The sequence below is a fragment of the Thamnophis sirtalis genome, unplaced genomic scaffold, assembly GCF_051295495.1.
Source record: "Thamnophis sirtalis isolate CommonGarterSnake01/CBP01778 unplaced genomic scaffold, rThaSir2_p1.2 scaffold_5, whole genome shotgun sequence".
Taxonomy (NCBI): Eukaryota; Metazoa; Chordata; class Lepidosauria; order Squamata; family Natricidae; genus Thamnophis; species Thamnophis sirtalis.
Genome location: NW_028261385.1, coordinates 2,789,962 through 2,816,627, shown reverse-complemented (window position 1 = coordinate 2,816,627; position 26,666 = coordinate 2,789,962). Strand labels below are relative to the sequence as shown.

Sequence of the window (26,666 nt, the reverse complement as noted above, 5' to 3'; positions counted from 1 at the left end):
TTGCACTTGCTGATACGGAGATGAAATGTAAACTGTCAGTCCCAATAACCAACTTCGGTCTAACAGCGGCAATAACCAAGGTCATTAATGCAATTTAAAATCTGCTGATCATCCCCTCCCCTCTTAGGCCATCAGGGTAAAAATAGCTTTCGGGAAAGAAACTGATTCAGCTCCCAAAGACTCCGGGATATCTCCAGTTTGATGCCAAGTCATATTTCAAGTTCGAATGAAAACAAATATTGGGGGGGGGGGGGGAGAACCTGGTTAAATAATTGTGTTGCCTATAATTCAATAACTTCCGAAAATGAACTCTGTGTATAAATACTAAATAATACATGTGGATATCAAACAAGAAAAATCTACTTTTATTAGAAAGGATGATGGAATTCTGCTGACCAATGAATAAAATATGATTTAAAGCATTGAACTGACACCTCCCGACCAGTGAGGTCAATAAAATCCACCCTGGTTTGCCATTGTAGTGGGATTTCTATTTTATTTTCGTCTCTACCCTTAAGCCTTCCAACCTGTTTGTTTTTTTTTAAACAATTTGCGGTTGAGCAGAATAAATACGTTGAAGATGTAGCTTGATCTACAAGTTGCCTAATTAAGCTTTCAAGAAAGCTTTTAAAAGAATGCAGTGATAATCAGCTATTAGAGAATAATAGTTTATAATCCACTAGAAACTTGGATGGGCTTTACGGCTAGGATAGTGATGGCGAACCTTTTCGGCTGAATGTATCCAAAATTTGGAAAATGCCTAACCACTGCTGGTCTCTTTTCCTCTTCTCTCTTTTCCTTCCTTTCTACCCTCCTCTCCTCTCCACTCCTGGCTCTCCCTCTCTCTCCTCCCTCTCTACCCCCTCTCTCCTCTCTTTCCCTTCTCCATCTCTCTCTTCTATCTCTTTCTCCTCTGTCTCTCTCCCTCCTCCTTTCTCTCCCCCTCTCACTCCCTCTCCCCCCCCCCAAATCTAGAAAGTTTAGCCAAGTTGCCACAGCTACCTCACCATAGGTCAACTTGTCGCGAGACAACAGTTACGCTAACATCGAAGACATGGCGAAATAGAATCATTAAAGCAAGGGTGCAAAAGGAAGGCCAGCAGGAAATGTGGATGACCAAAATCAAAATATTTTAAAAAATTATTTTAAGTAATTCAATAACTTTGTTGAATTGTCCTGTGGCGAGCCATGGTGAATTGGCAGCGATAAGTTGGCTGTGGTGCGTTGTCCCATTTTGAATGTTGGCGCTCGGAACAGCTTCACTTGCTAGAAGCCCTGAGGCTGGGTCAGAAGTGGGGAGCCAGGCCTCCCCTCCATCCCTAGTGCCACGCTCGCCGCTCAAAAAGGCCTCCTTGTACTGTTCGTGCACATGGGGCAGGCCCCGTTCTCAACCAGCCTCCAGAAACCACATGAGAACAGAGCATGCTTTTGAGAATAGCTGTTGCATGTTTGTTTGTTTATTTTTTGTTTGTTTATTTCATTTGTATGCCGCCCTTTTCCCCAAAGGGGACTCAGGGCGGCTCACAACTCAAACAAGGGAAGGGGGATACAGACAATTTGACAACAACACAAAACAATACATAATTTAAAAGCGCAACAATCATACCATTCGAGATAGGGGCAACGATTCTTTAACCTGTCGGAACAGCCAGGTTTTAAGGGCTTTGCGGAAGGCCTGGAGGGTGGTGAGGGTGCGAATCTCCACGGGGAGTTCATTCCAGAGGGTCGGAGCAGCCACAGAGAAGGCTCTCCTCCGGGTAGTCGCCAGTCGACACTGGCCGGCGGATGGAATTCGGAGGAGGCCTAATCTGTGGGATCTAATCGGTCTGGTGGAGGTGATTGGCAGCAGGCGGTCTCTCAAGTACCCAGGTCCAATACCATGAAGGGTTGATGACTCAGGGGCGTCACCCCAAAACCTAGGGCTGCGTCACCTTTGACACACATGCCATAGGCTCGTCATCTCTGGACTAGGATGTGGAAATCAGGTATTTGAAACCCCAATGGACGCGTCCCCATAGTCACCATCATCAGCAAAGCTCTCAACTGTTAAATTTTGAATCATAATCTCATTTGCAGGATATCTAGGCCACTCCAATCAGCCACCTGGGCACAGCGCCACTCCCTTAATCTGACTTGGAGGGAAAACAGATACCGGGGAGCCCAAAGTTAAACCCAGAACCACACAGTCTTATTATAAAGCAGGGCTTTGTGGCATTCCTGTTGCATGCATGAAGCTGAACCAATGTCTGCCGTGGAGGTTTTTCATACATGTCGCGTGCTATAACTCTTCTGAAGGTTGCTAATTGTGCTTTTTAAAAATGTCTTTCAGATTCTCAATGGCTTCTAAGAAGTCGGGGTCTGATTTTCACGGTAAGTGAGCGGCCAGGGCTGGATCTGTGTTGCCCATCTGGATGTGGTTTCTCCGTGGTTATGAAATGTAGGATTCTGTCCATGGGATTTAATTATTCATTGGCTCTGAGCGTGCTCTAGAGCAGTGTTTCTCAACCTTGGCAACTTGAAGATGTCCGGACTTCAACTCCCAGAATTCCCCAGCCAGCAAATGCTGGCTGGGGAATTCTGGGAGTTGAAGTCTGGACATCTTCAAGTTGCCAAGGTTGAGAAACACTGCTCTAGACAGAGTCAAAACCTTTAGCCCCTTTCTACTACACTGAGCAAAGTGGCTAAGTAGGACTCCAAGGATGAGCTTTGCAATAGAATGGTTTGACTCCCAGAATCAGATTGAGCCTCATCCTGTTTTCCTTTAGAAGATCAGTGAAAACAGTTTTCTTCCATGGATGAGTTTTAACCGGATACCAGGATACTGTATACAGGTGGTCCTTGACTTATCACCACAATTGAGCCCCAAATTTATGTTGCCAGTTGAGAAATTGATTATGTGAGGTTTGCCCCATTTTATGATTTTTCTTGCCACATTTGTTAATAGCAGTAGACTTATATACCGCTTCATAGGCCTTTCAGGCCTCTCTAAGCGGTTTACAGAGAGTCAGCATATTGCCCCCAATAATCTGGGTCCTCATTTTACCCACCTCGGAAGGATGGAAGGCTGAGTCAACCCTGAGCCGGTGAGATTTGGACCGCTGACCTGCTGATCCAGCAGTAGCCTGCAGTGCTGCATTTAACCACTGCGCCACCTTGGCTCTTCCGAGTGAGTTAAGTGAGTCACTGCACTGAGCCAAGGTGGCGCAGTGGTTAAATGCAGCACTGCAGGCTACTTCAGCTGACTGCAGTTCTGCAGTTCGGCTGTTCAAATCTCACGGGCTCAAGGTTGACTCAGCCTTCCATCCTTTCAAGGTGGGTAAAATGAGGACCCGGATTGTTGTTGGGGGCAATATGCTGACTCTGTAAACCGCTTAGAGAGGGCTGAAAGCCCTATGAAGCGGTATATAAATCTAACTGCTATTGCTATTGCTATAGTTGTTAAGTTAGTAACATGGTTGTTAAGCGAATCTGGCTTCCCCATTGAATCTGCTTGTTAGAAGGTTGCAAAACATGGTCACATGACCCTGAGACACTGCAACCGTCATAAATATGAACCAGTTACCAAGCATCCAAATGTAAATCACACTACCATGGGGATGCTGCAATGGTCATAAGTGTGAAAAATGGTCGTAAGTCACTTTCTTCAGTGCCATTGGAACTGGCGTTCATCAGTAGCTGCTAAATCACAGTCTGACTGCTTCCTTCCAGGGCCCTTCAGCTACCTTGACGATGTTCCATTCAAGATAGGAGAAAAATTCAGAAGACCAGCGAAAGTTGGCCTCCCCATCGGTTTCTATTTGCCAGACTCCCCACAACTGATAAGGGAAGCCCAGGTGAGTCATAAATTCTGGACATTTTTTTAAAAAAACGATCCTTTTTAACCTGTTTAACCTGCTGTATCACAATTAACGTGATTGGGAACATATAGTACATTTAAAGTTTGCTAGTGCTACCATAGGTGGTGCCAAAAAAGCAAAAGAATATTGGTGGAAAATTCAAAGGTGGCTGATAGAGATAACCGAAGAGGAAATAGAATTCAAAACAGAACTATTTCTTTTGGGAATATATAAACGATAAACAGAACAAAAGGGTAATCCACTTAATAATACATATTATTATGTCAGCAAGAATGGCCTTTGCCCAAAACTGGAAAAGCAGGGAAATTCCGTAAGAAGAGGAAATAATTGGGAAAATTCTGATTTGTGCTGAAATGGATAAATTGATGTGGGATTTGAAGAAGAAAGACGAATTAGAATATTATAAGATCTGGGATAAATTTTATCGATGGTTGGAACAAAAAAGGAGAAACTCTAAATAAGCGATGACTAAGATTTATAGAATGGAGATTAGAATTATCTATGAAATCATAACAGTGAAAATGTGTAAGACGAGAACAAAGCAACATGGAGGGAAATACGATATCTTTGTATTTGTAAATACTGACTAGACCAATTGTAAATAAGCATGGTGGTTATAATATTTAACTTTCTGTTCTAGTATGTATGGCAAAATTGGTAGGACGGTTACACTGTATCCAATGTTTTAATGTGTCTTTAATAATTTTTTTTTATTAAAAATAATAAAAAGGAACATATAGTACATTTAAAGTTTGCTAGTTTCTAATTCATGTCTGTAATTAAACTTCCTTCGGTCTAAAGTTCTTCCCTCATTGACCTCGTTGGTCAATAGAATCACTTCTGTTCCCTTAAAGTAAAATTGATTTGTTTGCACTTCTGCTTCATTGTTTGTAGAAGCCAAACAACAAACAATAGATATTCAGTTGTCAGTATATCTTTGTTCATCATCAGGGAGTTCTATGGAAGTTGCAGTCAAAGGAAGAGATCCTCTTTCTTTTTTAAAATTCCTCTTCTTTTGAAGATTTTAGATTGGTAGACAAATGTTTTGACTTCATCCTTGGCCTTTGTGGAAGTTAACTTAACAAGGGCTCATTGTTTGGCTCTCAGTAAACTACCCAAAGGGAGCTGATGGTACATTTATCAATAGGTGCTCTTTCTTTAGAGGAAATACAGGTGAAACTCGAAAAATTAGAATATCGTGCAAAAGTTCATTTATTTCAGTAATGCAACTTAAAAGGTGAAACTAATATATGAGATAGATTCATTACATGCAAAGCAAGATAGTTCAGGCCCTGATTTGTCATAATTGTGATAATTATGACTTACAGCTCATGAAAACCCCAAATCCACAATCTCAGAAAATCAGAATATTGTGAAAAGGTGCAATAATCTAGGCTCAAAAATGTCCCACTCTAATCAGCTAATTAAGCCATAACACCTGCAAAGGGTGTTAAATGGTCTCTCAGTCTAGTTCAGTAGGACTCCCAATCATGGGAAAGACTGCTGACCTGACAGTTGTGCAGAAAACCATCATTGACACCCTCCATAAGGAGGGAAAGCCTCAAAAGGTAATTGTAAAAGAAGTTGGATGGTCCCACAGTGCTGTATCAAAGCACATTAATAGAAAGTTATGTGGAAGGGAAACGTGTGGAAGAAAAAGGTGCACAAGCAGCAGGGATGACCGCAGCCTGGAGAGGATTGTCAGGAAAAGGCCATTCAAAAGTGTTGTGGGCTTTCACAAGGAGTGGACTGAGGCTGGAGTCAGTGCATCAAGAGCCACCACACACAGACGGATCCTGGACATGGGCTTCAAATGTCATATTCCTCTTGTCAAGCCACTCCTGAACAACAAACAACATCAGAGGCCTCTTACTTGGGCTAAAGAAAAACAGGCCTGGTCTGTTGCTCAGTGGTCCAAAGTCCTCTTTTCTGATGAGAGCAACGTTTGCATCTCATTTGGAAACCAAGGACCCAGAGTATGGAGGAAGAATGGAGAGGCACACCCTGCAAGATCCTTGAAGTCCAGTGTGAAGTTTCCACAATCTGTGTTGATTTGGGGAGCCATGTCTTCTGCTGGTGTTGATCCGCTGTGCTTCACTAAGTCCACGGTCAATGCTGCCGTCTACCAGGAGATTTTGGAGCACTTTCATGCTTCCTTCCGCAGATGAGCTTTATGGGGATGCTGACTTCATTTTCCAGCAGGACTTGGCACCTGCCCACACTGCCAAAAGGACCAAAACCTGGTTCAATGACCGTGGGATTACTGTGCTTGATTAGCCAGCAAACTCGCCTGACCCGAACCCCATAGAGAATCTATGGGGCATTGCCAAGAGAAAGATGAGAGACATGAGACCGAACAATGCAGAAGAGCTGAAGGCCGCTATTGAAGCATCCTGGTCTTCCATAACACCTCAGCAGTGCCACAGGCTGATAGCTTCCATGCCACGCCACATTGAGGCAGTAATTGCTGCAAAAGGGGCCCAAACCAAGTACTGAGTACATATGCATGCTTATACTTTTCAGAGGTCCGATATTGTTTTACGTACAATCCTTGTTTTTTTGATTGCATGTAATATTCCAATTTTCTGAGATGGTGGATTTGGGGTTTTCATGAGCTGTAAGCCATAATCATCACAATTATAACAAATCACGGCTTGAACTATCTTGCTTTGAATGTAATGAGTCTATCTCATATATTAGTTTCACCTTTTAAGTTGCATTACTGAAATAAATGAACTTTTGCATGATATTCTAATTTTTTGAGTTTCACCTGTATTTTAGTTCTTGGAGTACTTCAGTTGATGGGGTCCCCGGTGTTCTCTGAGCCTGGTTGTTTTGTTGCAGACATTTCACAATCCACTTGCGTAATATCATCAGTGCTAGAATGGAGGGGGGTAAAAATGAGAGCAAATCCCATTCCCTTCTAGCACTGATGATGTTATCTAGTTTGGTAATGAAATGTCTGCAAGAAAACAAGTTTGGAGAGCATCAAGGACCCCATGCTCATTGTCCTCATCCTCCTTCCTCTCTCCTTTTTCTCCCCCTCTCCTTTTCCTCCTCTTTCCCTCTCTCTATTTTTCCTCCTCCTCCTCCCTCTCTCTCTCCTTTTCCTCCTCCCCAGAGGTGGGTTGCTCCTGGTTCAAGCAAGCAAGTAGTGGTGGTGGCAGGAGGCTCTATCCACACAGAAGCGTCGTGTGCACTCACGCAAGCAAGCACAAATGAACTGGTAGCGCTGAGATATGCAACCTCTGCTCCACTCCCCCTCTCCTTTTCCTCCTCCTGCTCCCTCTCTTATTTTCTTCATCTTCCTCCTCCACCTCCCTCTCCACCACCACTCCTCCATTCTGCAAGCCTCCCTCCCTTCTAGCACTGACGATGTTACCTAACTGGGTCTTGAAATACCTGCAAGAAAAACCACCAATCGTAGGGACCCCCAAGGACCCCCCACAGTTGTACCCCAAGTACAAAATCGTCTCTTTTCCTTGATTCTCCGGTCTCTTACGATGCTTTCCTTCTCTCCCTCTCCTCAGTATGACTTCTCTCTTGAAAGGAAGACGATCGAGTGGGCCGAGAACATTAAAAGGATCCAAGCTGTCCAGCAGGAAATGGAGCAGAAAGCCAGGGAGACCCTGGCCAATGTGAAGGGGGCCTCGGGGGAAGACCTGCCCAAGGGTTACCGCCTGGGGGCTGCCCTGCCTCTCCCCATCAACCCCATCCTGGCCGGCCTGCATCACAACTCCATCCTCACTCCCACCCCGGCCAACAGCAACGCTCTGAAGCAAAAAGTCTTGAGCCCCACACACACCAAGGCCGACTTCAACCCGGCGGACTTCGAGTGCGAAGAAGACCCCTTCGACAATTTGGAGTTGAAGACCCTGGACGACAGGGAGGAACTGAAGAACATCCTCCAGATCCACGTTGACGCCACGGGGCCATTCATGGCCCAACTGCTCGACGGCGGCTTGCCCAAAGTGGCGCCTCCGTCGGTCCTGCAAGACCAGGAGGTCCTGGCCTCTTTGGAAAGGGCGGCTTTGGACCTCAAGCCCCTCCACAAACCCAACGGTCTCGTGGCCTTGCCCCAGCTGGGCGGGTGCGAGAAGGTGCCCCCCTCTTCCAAAGCGTCCCTCCCTCCCGTGACGTTGGTCAGCAACATCAAGTCCCTCTCCTTCCCGAAGCTGGATTTGGATGAGAGCGACCTGCAGGCGGCAAGGCTGGTGAATACCTACCGCGCGCACAACGGCACTTTCTTGGGCGTTTTACCGGACAAGGCCAATGAACTGAACGGACACCACGGGATCGGGGCTCCCACCTTCGGCATGGACCCAGGCCTAGACACGCGAACGTTATCCTCCGTGTCCAGAGGTCCTTCCCAGCCCAACTCCGTAGCATGTACGGAAGACATTCCGGCTCTCACTACGGCCACAGCGGTAAGCACTGCGCAACACAGGAAGTGCGCTTTGGGGGGGGGAGCGGTTAGCGCATGAGCTTTGATGAGAAGACGAGTCGGAGGGGTCGTGATGGTGGGGGCTGTGTATTTTTCTCTTTCACAATTTTTATTGTGTTCAAAAGGTTAAGACCCAAGGGGGAAAAACAAACAGATACAGAACAAAACTAAACAAAAACAATATATTTGTGGCTGTTTTGTACTAAATACCATTTTATAATGCTTTGGTAAGGCCACACATGGAATCCCACCCACCCTCATGGCCTTCAGAAAAGCTGTTAAAACCTGGCTGTTCCGGCAGGCCTGGGGCTGTTGACCTTATTATGTAGGGCCCAGCCCCAATATGAACGTATGCGTGTTGGAGAATTTTAATCTTCATTTTTATTTTATTTTGTTTGTTTTTCTTGTTCTGTGTAAGCTGCCCGGAGTCCTCTGGGATTGGGCGGCCTATAAATCTAATAAATTAAATTAAATTAATCCCGCATCCATGGTCACCATGACATAAAAAAGATGTTGAGACTCTGGAAAGAGTGCAGGGAAGAGCTACAAGGATGATGAGGGGACTGGAGGCTAAAAACATCTGCAGGAACTGGGTATGTCTAGTTTAATGGAAAGAAGGACCAGGGGTGACATGATAGCAGTCTTCCAGTATCTCAGAGTCAAGCTATTCTCCAAAGCACCTCGAGGGCAGGACAAGAAGCAATGGGGGGAAACTAATCAAGGACAGATCCATCCTAGAACTAAGGAGAACAATTAATCAGTGGAACAACTTGCCTCCAGAAGTTGTAAGTGCTCCAACACTGGAAGTTTTTAAGAAGAGTCTGAGTAACCATTTGTCTGAAATGGTATATAGGGTTTCCTGCCTAAGCAGGGGGGTTGGACTGGAAGACCTCCAAGGTCCCTTCCAACTCTGTTATTCTAAATAGTACGATCTTCTAAATGGTAGAAATAAAGCCATGTCTCCCAATCTCTATCGATTTTTGGAAGGCAGAAATTTAAGGGGTGATGGAATACCGATAATCCTCAGTTTACAATTCGTTTAGTGACCCAAGTTACGTTGTCACTGAACATTACCCACCCAAACCCCAGTTGCTATTGCTACAACTCCAGCTTCCCTTGTTGGCAAAAGGGCTAGTCGCATTCTTTGGGATCTGCTCAATATAAGACCGGAATAGAAAGGAAACTCGAGTTGTGTCGTGGAGGAAGTGAGGTGGTCACTCACACAAAGGAGCAAGGGTTGCGCTGCCTGCAAAATGCTGGCCCCATGTGGACAGGGAGGGAGTGGGTCACTTAAAAGGAGGGATGCTATTTCAGTTGTTTGCTGGCCTCTCAGGGTAGTAGAACATTGCTGAATCAGGAAGTGCATGTTCTCTTCCCCTGGCAGCTGCTCTCTGGAACGGTCGCTCCCCAGAGGTTTAGGTAGCTCCCAACCTTGTGATGAGACTCTAGGAGGCTTTGGAAATGTGATGCCCTCCCAGGGCCTTGGTTGTGTTTTATGCCACAGGAAATGTGGTTCAGAGCCAGGAGATTGTTGTTATTTTCTCATGTTTTGTTTCTTTTTATTGTGGGGGGCTTGGTGGTTTCCTTGCAGGCATTTCATGACCCAACACGACATCATCCGTAGGTCATTTCTGTTTATCCTTCTCTCGGTTACTCTCAAATAGTTCTGGAGTTGTATGGCATCTACATCGCAAACTACCAGCGTTTTCCCCGAAAATAGGACCTATCCCCAAAATAAGTCCTGGTCTGATTTTTAAGCGGCCACCTGATATAACCCCTACCCTAAAAATAAGGCCCGAGTGAAGGGGGTGGGTGTGGCCAGCACAGGAGGCAGCCAGCGCAAGTGGGCCGATGGGGTCCAGCAGCAGCCACAACCACTGCAAGGCAGGTGAGTTGATTACCTGTCCCAAGCAAGAGGCAGAGGTGGGGAAGGCACTGCAGTCTGGATGCGCTGCGCGGGCTGCAGAAAAACCAGGCGTCAGCTGTGGGATGTTTGTCTTCACATGTCTCGGCTTGCCTTCACCCCACGCGGCATGTCGGGATCGGCTGCCTTCACCCCGCACCTCTGCCTCCATTTGCTGCTGGTGCCACTATGCCAAGACGAGCCTCCTGCGGCCACCTGCCCGCTCTGGCTCACTGACTCAGCTTTCCTGTGGCCCGTGTGGTGTGTCTGGGTCACCTGCCTCCTCTCCCCCCACCATGCCTCTGCCTCCCTCAACTCACCTGTGGTCCATGGGCTGCACTCCCCAGTGAGTACCAACCCAGGGACTGCATTTGCTGCCGGATACCTTTGGTCCCTGCACACTTGCTGCCTCTTGTGCAGATGCTGGGGAAGGGGGCACCCAGATAGGCTGATCACCCTGAAATCATGTTTACCTGAAAATAAGCCCTGGTGCTTATTTTGGAGCCCCCAAAAATATAAGACCGGATCTTATTTTCCAGAAAACACGGTATTTTTAGAAAACAAGTTATCAGCTGAAAGCTAACGTTGGGTTTTTATTTCTACACTAATGCAAGTTTTACTTTTTTTTCCCCCCCGAAGCCAAACATTTTGTGAATTCTCAAGCGCTTTCAAATGGTTTCCTAATAAGGTTAGCCTCCTGACTGTAAAATGTTTTGAGCTCATGACCAATTTTTTTGGTAACGGACCTCATGCCAAGTTCTTCTCTCTTTTTGATTACTTTCACTTTAAAAATGCAAGGGAGATGAGCAGTTGCAAAATGCAATGGATCAATAAATAGATAAGTAGATGGATTGTCAGGTGGAAGAGAGCCACCAGGGGATAGTTTGAAAGCAGTGCAAGTTTTATTTCATGCTACCTCATCTACTAGGGGGGTATGCGAATTGGCACCAGATACAAGTCAGTGGAATTCAAGATGGGCTGGACTTAGATCTCTTGTGGGAGCGAAGGGACTTGAGGCTGATGGCATGCTTGACGCCTCCCTCAGGCTCAGCCTGGTCCTCCTACAGTGAGGGATGAATAAATAGATATATGCAAATAGAAGAGCTGAAGAGGTACATATAGTTAGAAGAAATAGGTAGATAGGAAATAGATGACAAACAGATAAAATATAGTTAGATAGATAGATGATGGATGGATGATAGAGATGGATGGATGGATGGATAGATGGAAGTAGAAGAGGTAGGTAGGCAGATAGTAAGGTAGATGAGATAGATTAGGTAAGTAGGTAGGGGGAGAGAGAGAGATCTGGTAGATAGATATAGATATGACAAATGTAATTAGGAATAGAGATAGATGGATATAGATATGGAGATAAGAGATATATAGATATACTATAGATATAAATATAATAGATATAGATACAGATAGAGATATGGAGATAGATAGATAGATTAGATAGATAGATAGATAGATAGATAGATAGATAGATAGATAGATAGATAGATAGATAGATGATAGATAGATAGATAGAAAGAAAGAAAGAAAGAAAGAAAGAAAGAAAGAAAGAAAGAAAGAAATGCCTGGCTGAAGGCTTCCACCTTGACTTAGCGCCAGTGTTTTTCCTCCCCTTCAAATGCTCCCCTTCTTTACCTTTTGTTAGGTAACCCACCAAAGTTTCCAGACCTCTCAAGTGCCCAAGACCACCAGCAGCTGTGCAAAAGGGCCCGGCAGCTTCTCCTATGGGGACGTACTGCAGGCCCCCTCCTCCAGCGAGCGGGAGTGTCTTGAATTCCTCGTGGGCATGGGCTACTCGTACGAAGATGTCTTAAAAGCAATGAAGAGGAAGGGGCAGAGCATAGACCAGGTAAGAGGAAGATCATGGAGGCAGGTGTGAAGAAATGCTAAAAACAAAGAATGCCTTCAGAAATATAAACAATGATTGTTTATTTTTTCAATTTTCAAAATGCAAAGTGAGTGAACAAAAGAGAAATCTAAATCAAATCAATATTTGGTGCCACCACCCTCTGCCTTCCAAACAGCAGCAATTCTTCTAGGTCCACTTGCACACAGTTTTTGAAGGAACCCGGCTGGTAGGTTGTTCCAAACATCTTGGAGAACCAACCACAGGTCTCCTGTGGACGCAGGCTTCCTCACATCCTTCTGTCTCTTCGTGTAATCCCAGACACACTCGATGATGTTGAGATCAGGGCTCTGTGGGGGCCATGCCATCCCTTCCAGAACTTCTTGTTCTTCTTGACGCTGAAGATAGTTCTTAATGACTTCGGCCATATGTTTGGGGTCGTTGCCCTGCTGCAGAATAAATTTGGGGCCAATCATACGCCTCCCTGATGGATAAGTATCTGCCTGTAGTTCTCATCATTGAGACCACCATTAATCCTGACCAAATCTCCAACCCCATTTGCAGAAATGCAGCCCCAAACTTTCAAGGAACCTTCACTGTGCTTCACTGTTGCCTGTAGACACTCATTACTGTACCCCTCTCCAGCCCTTCGACGAACAAACTGCCTTCTGCTACAGCCAAATATTTCAAATTTGGACTCATCAGTCCAGAGCACCTGCTGCCATTTTTCGGCACCCCAGTTCCTATGTTTCTGTGTGTAGTCGCTTGGCCTTGTTCCCACATCGGAGGTATGGCTTTTGGCTGCAACTCTTCCATGAAGGCCACTTCTGGCCAGTCTTCTCCGGACAGTAGATGGGTGTTCCTGGGTCCCACTGGTTTCTGCCAGTTCTGAGCTGATGGCACTGATGGACACCTTCCGATTTCGAAGGGCAATAAGCTTGATGTGTCTTTCATCTGCTGCTCTAAGTTTCCTTGGCCGACCACTGAGTCTGCGATCCTCAACGTTGCCCGATTCTTTGTGCTTCTTCAAAAGAGCTTGAACAGCACATCTTGAAACCCCCGTCTGCTTTGAAATCTTTGTCTGACCTTGTTGATGCAGTATAACCCACCTTGTGTCTTGTTGCTGTGCTCAATCTTGCCATGACATGAAACTGTCTTTCACAACCTCATGGCTGTTCCTCACCCAGTTTTAAGCCTCCTACACATTGATGATCATTAGCACCTGTTTGGTATAACTGGTTGATCATACACCTGACTATAATCCTACAAAATCCCTGACTTTGTGCATGAGAATGGATGCCGGTTTGAAGGCAAAGGGTAGTCTCACCAAATACTGGATTTAGATTTTTCTTTTCTTCGCTCACTTTGCATTTTGAAAATTGACAAAAATAATCATTGTTTATGTGTCTGAAAGCATTCTTTGTTTACAGCATTTTTTTCACGCCTGCCTAAAACTTTTGCACAGTACTGTACATCTGGGGAAAGGAGGGAGCAAGGGATGCCCGAGTCAACCTTGGCGGTGGTTTCAGTGCTCAGAGGTGTGACGTCCCCGTTTGTTCCTTGTGTCATCTTGGAGTCGACTCATGGTATTTGCAGGCTTGTGTCTTGTGTTACGGCATAGGAAAGGCAGCGGGTCCAGAGCGTGTGGTACTTCGATGGGAGAATAAAGGTGGCCTTCCCACTTACAACAGTTCAAAGTTACTACGGCCCTGAAAAAAGTGACTTATGATCGTTTTTCACAGTTTTGACCTTCACATTATCCCCATGATCCTGTGACCAAAATTCAGGTCCTTGGCAACTGACTCATATTTATGACCGTTGCCATCTCCCAGGGTCATGGGATCCCCTTTTGTGACCTTCCGACAAGCAAAGTTGATGGGGATGTTGTGGCCCGCCAGCGGCCAGCAGAGCTGGCAGCAGACTCGGAGAGTGAGGAGGTTGGGGAGGATGAAGGGCCAGTCCTGGAGTCTGGGGAAGGCTCAGATGAGGGCTCTGTGTCGGAAGCAGAGATGGGGCCAGAGCCCTATGCCAGTCATCAGCGGCCTTCGGAGTCAGACATCAGTGAGGCAGAGGAACAGCTGGAGCCTGTTCCCAGTGTGCGCATGCACAGAGTTGCTAGACGAAGGGAACAGCTAAAGAACAGGGGTCGACTTGGGAGTAAGGCCACAGGTGGACAGTGAATGGCCCCTCCCAGAGGGAATAAAAGAGGGAGCAAAAGGGGAGGGGAGTTTGCAGGAAAGACAATTAGTTTGCTTAATTGGTTCCTGACTCTCCGAGGCTCCTTGCCTGGCAGCTCTCCAAGCCTGATAAGGTCTGTGACTGTAAATCCTCCCTGGAAAGACTTTGCTGGATTTGAATGAGCAGAATTCACTGTAAATTAATAAAAGGGGGTTTTGTCAGGACCAGGAGTTTTCTTCAGGCTCTCGGGAAGCCTCGGTCAGAACAAGGGAAGCCAGATTCAGTGAACAACCTTGTCACTAAATTGACTGTAATGTTCTCCATAGTGATGGGAGGAGTATCCAGGATGGGTTGACCTTGTCCTCTCTTGATTGGACTGAGTCAGATCAGCTCTTTTAGCCACGCCTTGGTCACCAGGCTCCACCCAGTTATCGACTCAGTCCATCAACGGACGGTTGTGTTCATCCTGAGATCCAGAAGAAACTTAAAGGAAATTTTTTAAATTGCTGCAAAAGCGATCAAAATTGCCCCCACGCTGCCTGATCAATCACTAGAGGGCGAGGAAACCCCCAGCGGGGATAGAAAGCCCACACAGCAACCACTAAGGCGGCACTCCGCCCAGATCACAGAGCGAGACCCAGGGCACTCAGTGAGGACTCTCACCAAAGACAGGCAAGCGAGCTCCGGAGAGGCCTCTGCAGCAACGGTGACGCCCAAGGAGGCTCTAAGGGCACCGGGGCGCTCCACCGCTCCCCTCAGGGGTTGAGCGACGAACCGTGGTGTTTTAGAACGCCCCAAAGCGCCCGCGCTGGCAGCGATCTCCAGAGAACAAGGTGAGACCCAGAGAGGCTCAGAAAGAGCTGCGGGAGGCAGTGGGAGGCGCGAGAGAGCCCCCAGCGGCAGCGGAAGCCAAAGGGCCGAAAGGCCGGTGTAGTCCAGCTGAAGAGATTGTTAGGCTCTTGTGGATTGGTTGCTACTGCTTATGAATTATTTGGGAAGGGCTCTCAACCTCTGTAGAAGGTGCCAAGCTAGCCAGGGCCAAGACGGGTTCCGAGTTCGGGTAAAGACCCTTAGGAATTCCAAAACTGGATCAGTCAGCTTGACAAACCTAACCAGCAGAATCGCCTTGGCAACTAGAGCCCAGGTGGCACAGCGGTTAGAGTGCAGTACTGCAGGCTACTTCGGCTGACTGCTAGCTGCAGTTTGGCAGTTCAAATCTCACCGGCTCAAGATTGACTCAGCCTTCCATCCTTTAACAGCAAGGAAGGCGCCATTGCCAATCACTCCAAACAGAAGGCACAAGCAGCGCCCACTAGTGGCTCCTATACAAACTGCAGTCCAGTATTTCAGGCCAACACTTGCAACGCCTAGTGGCCGACAAGTGATGTGCGCCTGCATCTACAAAGCATTGCATTGCAGCCTAGTGGCCAACTCTTGAACTGCGCCTGCATCTCCAAACCTCTACAATGCACTCTAGTGGCTTACCAGTGAACTGCGTCTACTAAATTTTGCAACGCACTCTAGTGGCTGACACATGAATTGCGCCTGCATTTACAAAGTCTGGCAACACACCCTAGTGGCTGACACGTGAACTGCGACTGCATCTCCAAAGTTTTTCAATGCACTCTAGTGGCCGACACGTGAATTGAACTCAAATAATTCATAATACATTCAAGAAATTTTCTGAGCTAATCCTAGTCGTAGAATCATAGCACCCTTCTAGCCATGGCAAAAGGGTCAGACAGGCCAGTCCCCATGCCTCAACCCACCACAAACTCAGAATTGGATGTCCAACTATGAGAAAACGCAGAAGCACCTCAGATGGCCTATGACCTTCGACAGCATTTGCCGAGGGCAGAACATACAGCAGGGGTGGACAACATCAGAGCCGACTGGCTCAGCCAGAACGAGGTGGACAATTCGGAGTGGAAGCTGCAGCCAGCAATCTTCGAGGAGCTGGCAGAGCGCTTCGGACGCCCGGAGGTCGACCCATTTGCCACCCCTCTCAATGCCCAGCTTCCGAGGTTTTACTCCAGTTACTGGACATGGCGGGTGGAGGGGGTAGACTCTCTCCGTGGCCCTTGGCCCCGGGGGCTCCTCTGTGCCTATCCACCCTTACCCCTGATCTCCAGGGTCATACAAAAAATCTTGCAGGAGGGGGCGGAGGTGGTACTGATTGCCCCACACTGGCCCCGAAGGCCTTGGTTTGCTGATCTCCAATCCCTCTTGGTGGATAGGCCCTGGAGGATCCCCTAGGAGAGGATCTCCCTCAATCAGGGGTCGCTGGAACACCCGGACCCTCAGTGGCTCCAGTTGCACTTGGCACTTGAGCGGAGCATCCTGAGGGATGATCACTTCTGCCCCAGGATTATACAGACTATCCAGGCAGCTCACAGACCCTCCACGGAGAGCATTTATGGTGCTACAGGGCGGGCTTTTTCAACATGGTGCATCTCTGGGGGCCACGATCCGGTCTGGGCCACTGTTGCACAAGTTCTGGACTTCCTTCCGGCGGGACTGGACAGAGGGTTGGCTCCCAACAGGATTAGGAGACAGGTCTCGGCCATTTCATCGGTACTTCTGGGCGGTAGATCTCAGACACGGACTCACCATCCGATGGTCATGTGGTTCCTCAAGGGGGCCTCCAATCTTAAACCGCCCACGGTGCACAGGTACCTTGCCTGGGACTTACACAAGGTGTTGGACGCTCGAACCATTACATACTGTCTCTCTGAAGCTCCTGACACTTAAGGTGGACTTTTTGGTGGCCATCACCTCCGCCAGGAGGATGTCCGAACTACAGGCTCTGTCTACCAGGGAAGATCTCTGCGTGTTCCACCAGGACAGGGTAGTGCTAAGGTTGGACCCCTCCTTCATACCCAAGAAGGTGTGTTCTTGCTTCCATCACTCACTGATATTGCCCAATTTCTGCCCGGATCCTTCTCACCCATTAGAGAGGAAGTGACACACCTTAGACATGAGGAGGGCTCTGAGGATTTGCCTCAGAAGAACCAGGCCGAACAGGAAGTCTGAAGCCCCATTTGTTTCCTTCCAGCCGGGGTCCCTGGGGAACAAGGGGACTTCCACCACGAGAGGCAGGTGGTTAAGAACCTGTATTGCTTCTGCCCATCCGGCACGGGGTCTGCAAACACCAAGCTCTATCACAGCGCATTCTACACGAAGCGCGGCCACTTCGGCGGCCTGGGCCATTCAGGCCTCACTATCTGAGATGTGTAGGGCAGCCAGGGGGTCTTCCCCCTCACCATTCGTGAGGCATTACAAGTCGGACTCCTTTGCTTCTGCGGAAGCCTCATTCGGACGTAGGGGTGTTGCAGGCTGTTCACAAGGTGGGGGAGAGCTCTCACCAGGCATAAGTTTGGGCATTTACTCAAATGTGTAACCTTCCCTAGGGATGTGTAGGCTTTGGTACGTCCCATCCTGGATACTTCTCCCCTCACTATAGAGAAAGGGCGTTGGTACTTACCTGACACGCCTCTTCTCATAGTGGGGGAGGAGTATCCAGCCCCTCCCTGATATGGGTATGTTGCAAAATTGTCATGTTGTTTATGGAACTGTTCTGTTGAAGTAATAAACTAAAATAAAGTTGAGTGGATGACACAGCGAGTCGGATAGAGTTCTTCGCCGATAACTGGGTGGAGCCTGGTGACCAAGGCGTGGCTCAAAGAGCTTATCTGACTCAGTCCAATCAAGGGAGGACAAGGTCAACCCATCCTGGATACTCCTCCCCCACTGTGAGAAGACGCGTATCAGGTAAGTACCCTATTCCCTTAACAACTGTGGCAAGAAAGGTTGTAAAATGGGGCAAAACTCGCTTAACAAATATCTCACTTAGCAACAGAAATTTTGAGCTCAATTGTGATTGAAGGGAAAGTCTAGTTGTATTACTTAGGTATCTTTTTAATTTACATCCCAACTTTTATTAGAGTTTTATTAGAAGAGCCGAGGTGGCGCAGTGGTTAGGGTGCAGTACTGCAGGCCACTTCAGCTGACTGTTATCTGCAGTTCAGCGGTTCTAATCTCACCAGCTCAAGGTTGACTCAGCCTTCCATCCTTCCGAGGTGGGTGAAATGAGGACCCAGACTGTGGGGGCGATATGCTGACTCTGTAAACCGCTTAGAGAGGGCTGAAAGCCCTATGAAGCGGGATATAAGTCTAACTGCTATTGCTATCTATCTATCTATCTTATCATCTATCTATCATCTATCTGTCTATCATCTATCTATCATCTATCTATCTAATTATCTAATCTATCTAATCAATCTATCATCCTATCATCTATCTATCTAATCTATATCTAATCTATCTAATCAATCTATCTAATCTATCTAATCTATCTAATCTATCTAATCTATCTAATCTATCTAATCAATCTATCATCTATCTATCTATCATCTATCTATCATCTATCTATCTATCTATCTATCACCTATCTATCATCTATCTATCTATCTATCTATCTATCTATCTATCTATCTATCTATCTATCTATCTATCTATCTATCTATCATCTATCTGGGTGAAATGAGGACCCAGACTGTGGGGGTGATATGCTGACTCTGCAAACCGCTTAGAGAGGGCTGAAAGCCCTATGAAGCGCTATATAAGTCTAACTGCTATTGCTATCTATCTATCTATCTATCTTATCATCTATCTATCTATCTATCTATTTATCTATCATCTGATAGTGAAATGAGGACCCAGACTGTGGGGGGCGATATGCTGACTCTGTAAACCGCTTAGAGAGGGCTGAAAGCCCTATGAAGCGGTATATAAGTCTAACTGCTATTGCTATTGCTATTATATTTATAAATAATTCAAGCCAGTGAACATAGCTAAATACTCCTTCCTTCTATTTTCCCTACCATAACCAACCTGCCAGGTGAGGTGAGCTGAGAGAGGGAGGGAGGGACTGAGAGAGGGAGGACTCAAGATCATCCGCCTGGTTTTTGGGCCTAAGGCAAAACTAGAACTCCCTGTCTCCTGGTGACTGGCCCAGAGACATCCATCCAGCTTTCATGCCTAAGGCAGGACTAGAACTCACCATCTCCTAGTGTTTGGCCCAAAGTCACCCACCCAGTTTTAATGGTTAAGGCAGGACTGGAACTCTCTGTCTCCTGGTGACTGACCTCAAATTCCCCAGACAGCTTTCATGGTTAAGGCAGGACTAGAACTCACCGTCTCCTCCATCATCTTAACCACTACTAGGCCAATTGTCTCACCCCATGTTGTTCCTCATGAAATGTTTTTGAAACGAAGACACTGGTTTGCGCCTGGTGGTCGCATAGATGCCAAGATGGATACTTTCCCCAGGTAGTCCTCAACATACAACCACAATTGAGCCCAACATTCCTGTTGCTAAATGAGACAGTTGTCAAGTGAGTTTTGCCCCATTTTATGACCTTTCTCGGCACAGTTGTTAAGTGAATCACCGCAGTCATTAAATCAGTGACACGGTTGTTAAGTGAATCTGGCTTCCCCATTGAGTTTGCTTGCGAGAAGGTCGCAAAAGGAGGCCACGTGACTCCAGGGCACTGCAACCGTCATAAATGTGAGCCAGTTGCCAAGCATCGAGATTTTGATCACGGGGATGCTGCAAACGTTGTAACTGTGAACATCAGTCAAAAGTCACATTTTTCACTGTCGTCGTAACTTTGAACAGTCAATAAGCGAACTGTTGTAAGTCGAAGACCACCTGTACTTAGGTGACAACCGGAACAAGAATAGCGTTGAAAATGAAATTTGTGGATAAAGGTGACCGGTTCTAGCGAGGACCAGGTGAGAAGGGCTTGGCCAGTTCAGGCAACTCAACTCTTGAAAAGTGGAAATTACACTTGCAGAGGAAACATTTGAACTCGTTTCTCTCTGTAGATTCTGGAATACCTGGTTGTCCGTGGGCAGCTCTGTGAGAAGGGCTTCGATCCGCTCCTGGTAGAGGCTGCGCTCGAAATGCACCAGTGCTCGGAAGAGAAGGTGAGCATTCCTTGTTGTAGTGACAGCACTTAAAGACTTATACGGCGCTTCGCAGTGCTTTGCAGCCCTCTCTAAGCGGTTTACAGAGTCAGCATATCGCCCCCAACAACAATCTGGGTCCTCCTTAGACCCACCTCGGAAGGACAGAAGGCTGAGTCAACCTTGAGCTGGTCAGGATCGAACTCCTAGCAGTCAGCAAAATTAGCCTGCAATATCACATCCTGACCACTGTGCCACCACGACTCACTCTGCTCACTCTATGATATTGTTGAATCTGTTCCCAGGGTTAGGGTGCTTGACACATGGTGTGGCTTTCCCTGTAGGCATCACTGGATTTGTGGCTTGTTCCGTGTGTGTGTGTGTGTGTGTGTGTGTGTGTGTGTGTGTGTGTGTGTGTGTGTGTAGTCGTGTATTCTGTCATGTTTTTATTAAGTTTTATCAGGATTTCAAATACAAAATGAAATGAAAACAGTGGGAATTCTGGGAGTTGAAGTCCACAAGTCTTAAAGTTGCCGAGCTTGGACACTCCTGACTCAAAGTCCCCTCTCGAAGCCAAGAGCTCCGTTAACCCACAAAGACTCCGTAAACCATCTTGACGGCTTATATCTCCCTTTCCTCCCTTCCTTCTTTCTTTCCTCAGGCCACCCAGATTCTCCACCTCATGAGCAAATTTCAAGAAATGGGCTTCGAGCTGAAAGACATTAAGGAAGCTTTGCTATTACACAACAATGATCAGAACGATGCCCTGGAAGATTTAATGACCCGAGCAGGCGCCAGCTGAAAGGCGTGAGCGGGGGCAGCCCCTCGCTGCTTCTGGCCACCGGACACCCCCCGCCCCCCTGCCATCACCAGCCGGGTCTACTCTGGTGCTGCGGGAAGGAGAATGCCACGAGGATCCTGTGTTCGCGATACCGTCGCAGCTGAAAGAGCCGGTCCTTTGCTATGCCCTCAGTCTGATCAGCTGTGCCCACCCACCCAAAAGAGAGTTTCATCAATTAAAGGTTTAAGTGTCCTTCCCCCCCCCCACGTTTGTTTCTTTGGGTAGGCCAGAGACTCCAGACTGAGTTGTGCAGACAAGTGTCAGGCTAGGTCCCCCCCCCCCCCCCCGGCCTCCCAATTCACCCCACCCCAATTCCATCCCTGACAGCCCCTCCTACCCCTTTCCCGGATCCTTTGTACTGGACTCAAAGAAGCGTCAACCCGACTCTCGACTGTGAACTCCTACGCTCCGACTTCCTTACAACCGCTTTCATTTGTGTGCCTGCTCGTACCGCAAATGTTTCGAGAGAGACTCTTTTTTAAAAAAAAATCAGTTTGATAGAAGTGCAATGGAAGAAGTCAGTTTTACTCTAGGCGGGGAGGGTCGAAAGGAGGAACTTAGTAAATTTAGTGCAACACTGGTTCACTAACGGCCATCGCGCCTCCCGGAGAATCCGTACGGCTTTTTCCGGCGCTTGTGAATTTCCACCAGTTCTCCCCCCCCCCCCCCAAAAAAAACACCCCCAAGATAATAAGCTGTGAAATCTTTTGCCCCTTGGCTCTTCCGTCTATCTGTCCCCGGAGGTTTTGGATCTGTCCCGCCCGAGCTGATCATTGTTCTCCTATTTAAGCCGCGTCCTTCTTCAGAAATGACGTGACAAGTCAGTTTTTAACATAACCAGGTTGGGAGATCTCTTTTTCTAGCACTTTCTTTATAATATTCACCTTGTTGGTTCCGTTTCGTTTTTCTTTTCTTCACACTGTTATTATAATTATTAATTATTAGTCATAGGAATCAGCCTTTTGGGTTTTGATAGCGAAAAAGTATTACGTTGTACATGTTTAAAGATTTAAATTCATAAAAAGAAATATATAAGCGGTCTTGATGCTCGAAGTAATTTGCTATTTTGGCTCTGCAGAAAGATACTAATGAAAATCCTAAAATGTGGCTCGTAGTGTTCTCGGGCTTTAGGAGACGTTAATCTCCTTTTCCCCCCCGCTTTATGAAAATCCAGTTTTATGATTTCCCCCATTAGCGTGCGGTTAATAATTAGTATTATTTGCCCAAATCGCTGACTCGTTTTTCTTCATCCTAAAATAAGGGATTATCAATTACTGCACAGGAATTGATCTCATGACAGCTGTCCGTCTCTTTCCAAGAACTGCCATCTAGGGCTTCGTTCCTTGATATTTAACTTTAATTAACTTTAACTTTAATGGTATTTGTATGCCGCCCACTCCCTAGGGACTCTGGGCGGCTAGAGATGAACCCCTCATATATACAGGTAGTTCTCGACTTACGGGGCTTCGCAAGTTGTGTTGTCAAGCGGATCGTTCTTGACAGGTCTGCTTTTAACAACTGTTCTTGTGATGGCTGTTAAGTGAATCATTGCCACCATTTAAATATATCCATGCTCCATAATGGACATACTTTACTGGAAACTGGAAGTAAACATCAATTTCAACCAAAAACTAGTCAATTGTGGTTGCGTGATTGTGGGACGCTGCCAATGCCGGTAAATATGATGTGGTTGCCAATAGCAACAGCACTTAAGATTTACGTACCACTCCACAGTCCTTTATATTTATAACACTCCGGGTACACAACATTACAATGTCAGCCTGTTGCCCCCAACAATCTGGGTTCTGCTTTTACCGACCTCAGAAGGATGGAAGGCTGAATTCACCTTGAACCGGTCAGGATCGAACTGCTAGCAGTGGACAGTTAGTCTGCAGTACTGCATTCTAATCACTGCACCATCAGGGCAGATTGGATGGATGGATGGATGGACGGACAGATGAAACTTAGCAATAGCACTTCTGTACCACTCCACACTCCTTTATAACACTTTGGGTGCACAACACTACAATGTCAGCATATTTGGGTTCTCGTTTTACCGACCTTGGAAGGATGGAAGGCTGAGTCAACCTTCCGAGCATCCGTGCGGTCATGTGACCAGGGGACATGGTTGTCAGAACGAGGGCGTAAGTCAAGGACTGCCTGTAATAATCAAGACAATCAGATTCTGTAAACCCCAATACTGCGTTTGTTTAATCCTGTTAAGTTTCTGGCTTGAATGTCCTTGACTCAACACTCGTGGAACTTGAACCTGGGGGGAAAAAAAACACTCCTCATTGTGTCATTTCCTGTACTTGACCCATTTCCTTCCCAGGGAGGGCAGCATCACAAGGGCATTGTAGTCCTGAGTAACCATGAATGGGTCTTCTGGGACTAACACTCCATGTCACTTCGCTAGAGGTGACTTGCCACGGCCCGGTGGGGTTGAGGGTTGGCTGCCCTTGGGCAGATCTGCAAGCTGCTTTAAAGCCTAAGGGAATTCGCTGGCCCAGTACAATAATACAATACAATAGCAGAGTTGGAAGGGACCTTGGAGGTCTTCTAGTCCAACCCTTTTCCTAGGCAGGAAACCCTATACCTTTTCAGACAAATGGCTATCCAACCTCATCTTAAAGATGTTGGATAGCCATTTGTCTGGAGTCAAATAAAAATAGCAGTTAAAGAAATGTATAATTTTAGGCAAGCTAGTTGGAAGTCATCCATTTCAGATGGACACAAGGTGGACTTCCTGTTATTTTTCGGAGTATAAGACACGCCAAAGTATAAGACGCACCTAGCTTTTGGGGAAGAAAACAAGGGCAGAAAAAATCTGCCTCGGCCTCCCAGCAATTTGCCTCTTTGCAACAAACAGCCAGTTTTAGTTTCAGCACAGCCTGATTGGCACAAGCAGCTGATTGTTGGGCCTCCCAGCTGTTTCAGCCTGCAGGGATTGCCATAGCCTATTTTCCACCCGTTCTGGATGGTGGAGATCGGAATGAGCGGAAAACAGAGCGTGCAGAGGACAAAAATGGGGTGTGGAGGCCGAAAATGGTAATCCCTGCAGCCTGAAACAGCTGATCGTTGGGAGGATCGACGATCAGCTGCTGTGCTAATCAGGTGCTGAAGCTGAAATAGACTGTTTGCTGCAAGGAGGCAAATTGCTGGGAGGCAGAGGCCAGAGGGTGGAGGGCTGTGCGTGGGTGGGGCTACATTCAGTGTATAAGATGCACCCTAATTTTATCTTGGGGGGGGGATGCGTGTTATACTCCAAAAATACGGTATATGTACGTACGTACATATGTGTGTATGTAGAGAGAGCGAGTGAAGGAGACAGCACACTCCCTTAGTTTCAGACACAGGGCAACCTTTACATACATACATACATACATTGTGTGTGTGTGTGTGTGTAGAGCAGTGTTTTTCAACCACTGTGCCGCGGCACACTAGTGTGCCGTGACATAATGTAAGGTGTGCCGTGGGAAAAACACTTTATATATAGTCAATATAGGCACAGAGTTAAATTTTTTTAACATTTTCTAATGGTGGTGTGCCTCGTGATTTTTTTCATGAAAAAAGAGTGCCTTTGCACAAAAAAGGTTGAAAAACACTGGTATAGAGCACACTGCCCTAGATTCAGACAGACAGGGAAACCTTTAGATATATAGTGTGTGTGTGTAAAATAGCTTTTAAAGTAGTGACCAAAACATTTTTTTAAAAACCCTCCAAATATAAAAATACGGCAGCAAAGAAAACACATAGAAAGGTTTTTGTTTTTTTAAAAGGAAGAAAAAAAGGATAATGTGGAATCTACAAGAGTCTACTTAGGGCTGGGACCATGGCAGAATTTGGAGCCACGAACGTTCATGCCAATCCTTAAAGCTGCAGAGTTAAATGTCTAATAAGCCAGTAAGAGAACTTGAAGCTGCTTATAAAGACGAGAAAGGTGTAATTGCATAAGAGACGCTGTTTCATCCTCTTAGAACCTTGTGTAAAAACTTGTCGAGTGAAATGAAAAACTGCCAAATCATGACTAAACTTTATTTATAATGGCGTTAAGTCAGGTTTGGTGACGGAGAGCCCCCCAAAATGTCCTCTTCTAGTTGTGCCGAGACATCACATCACCGGGATCCCTGTAGCTGGAGAGGACCTCTGCCGCCACCGCACATCGGCATAATTACGCTCTCCCGCCCTCTTCTCACTTCTGAATTATTCTTGCAATCAAAGCATCAAATGACATTTTGATCCGGGGACTCCACTTAGAGGGCTTTGTCACGGACACGGCAAATCCCGAAGCAAAATTTCAGTATAAAATGACACGCATCTATTCAAACTCATTCTAACTTAATTTACATAGCATGTGCCGCAATCAACATTCTTAAACCACGTGAATCACCTTCCTTTATAAAGGCATTTAAAGAGGCTTTTTGGTATGGTAAGGCAAAGTGCTTAATGCAAAATAACCAAGTTATCCCTATTTTTTTGTTGTTGTTGTTTTAAATTTAGGTGTGCTGCTCTCAATCCATCTGCCGGGTATATATCTATTTTTATGCATTTCCGACAGGCTTGCTGAAATAGTTTCTACCGTTTCCTATTTTCGCAACTGCTTTTTATTGTTCTTTGCCGCCAAAGAGCACAGGTGACCATTGCGTTCCGGGCCCTAAAACATACATGTAGGTGCGAGGTCAAATCAATGTGTTTCCGATCCCTCTTGGTGGCACTCGTCTGCAATGACGCAATGACGTCTAATATTGGAATTAAGTCGGCGTAGTAGCAAGGATGGGCCACGTTCTTAGGCAAAGCGAAGTCAAAATAAATGCCCATCGACAGCATTCTCAGTGGTCTCGGTGACTGGGTCCCAACTCTGGATGAATTGCCACCAGCCTAAGTAGACCACTAATCTACTTCTATCCTCTAATCCGTAATGGGGAACCTATGGCGTGGCACGCAGAGCCTTCTCTGTGGGCACGCACGCCGTCACCAGCGATTTTCTGGTTTTCAACATGTGCTGGCCAGCTGGTCTTTGTGGGCACCGGAGAATGGCCAAAACCCAGGCCATTTTCTGGTGCTCTGGCGCCCACGAAGACCATTACAAAAATGCCCCCAAAAAACAGCCACAAAATGGCCCCAAAACAGCCAGAAAACAGGCATGTGCCAGCTGGTCTTTGGGTTTCTGGTTGCTCCGGCGTGCACACATGCGTGTGCTTTCCAGTTTGGGCACTCAGTGCTGAAAAGGTTCGCCCTCTCTGCCCTAAATCATTCTACTTGGGAGACTGACAAAGAATCAAAGCAGCAATGGTGTATCTCGCGAGATTCTGATGCTCAAGGCCCACCAGGTTGGGAGATACCGGCTCCATGCCCTCTGCTCGAGAGTTACAATTTCTTTTAATATTCTTTATTGCGGGTCTTTGAAACTGCAGAGCAGGGCCTGGAAACTTGACTCTTACATGTCAGTAGAACCTTCTAGTAACTGCACAGCTCCCTGCCAGACTCCTAACCACCTTGTGTAGTTGCTGTTGTAACAACCGTAGAACTTGTCAGTAGGAAATTCGGAGGTTTGTCCAGGGGAAATTCGTACCAGCGCTAATATGTAGCGGAGCCAAAGTGAAGATTTCAGG

General features: G+C 46.6%; 1 protein-coding gene across 3 annotated transcripts in view; it reads left to right on the top strand.

Moving 5' to 3' along the window:
- The window catches only part of UBAP1 (ubiquitin associated protein 1), a 41,414-nt gene extending 18,729 nt beyond the window's left edge, over positions 1–22,685 (top strand). For 2 of the 3 annotated variants that reach the window (XM_087715243.1, XM_087715242.1), the window contains exons 2-7: positions 2,330–2,370; positions 3,709–3,833; positions 7,388–8,284; positions 11,865–12,068; positions 20,133–20,234; positions 20,875–22,685. In XM_087715243.1, the coding sequence (XP_087571369.1) occupies positions 2,337–2,370; positions 3,709–3,833; positions 7,388–8,284; positions 11,865–12,068; positions 20,133–20,234; positions 20,875–21,015 (1,503 nt within the window). In that variant the 5' untranslated portion in view covers positions 2,330–2,336 and the 3' untranslated portion in view covers positions 21,016–22,685. The remainder of the gene's footprint in view (positions 1–2,329; positions 2,371–3,708; positions 3,834–7,387; positions 8,285–11,864; positions 12,069–20,132; positions 20,235–20,874) is intronic. The other variant, XM_087715244.1, reaches the window with a different exon arrangement.
- The last annotated feature ends 3,981 nt before the right edge of the window (positions 22,686–26,666 follow it).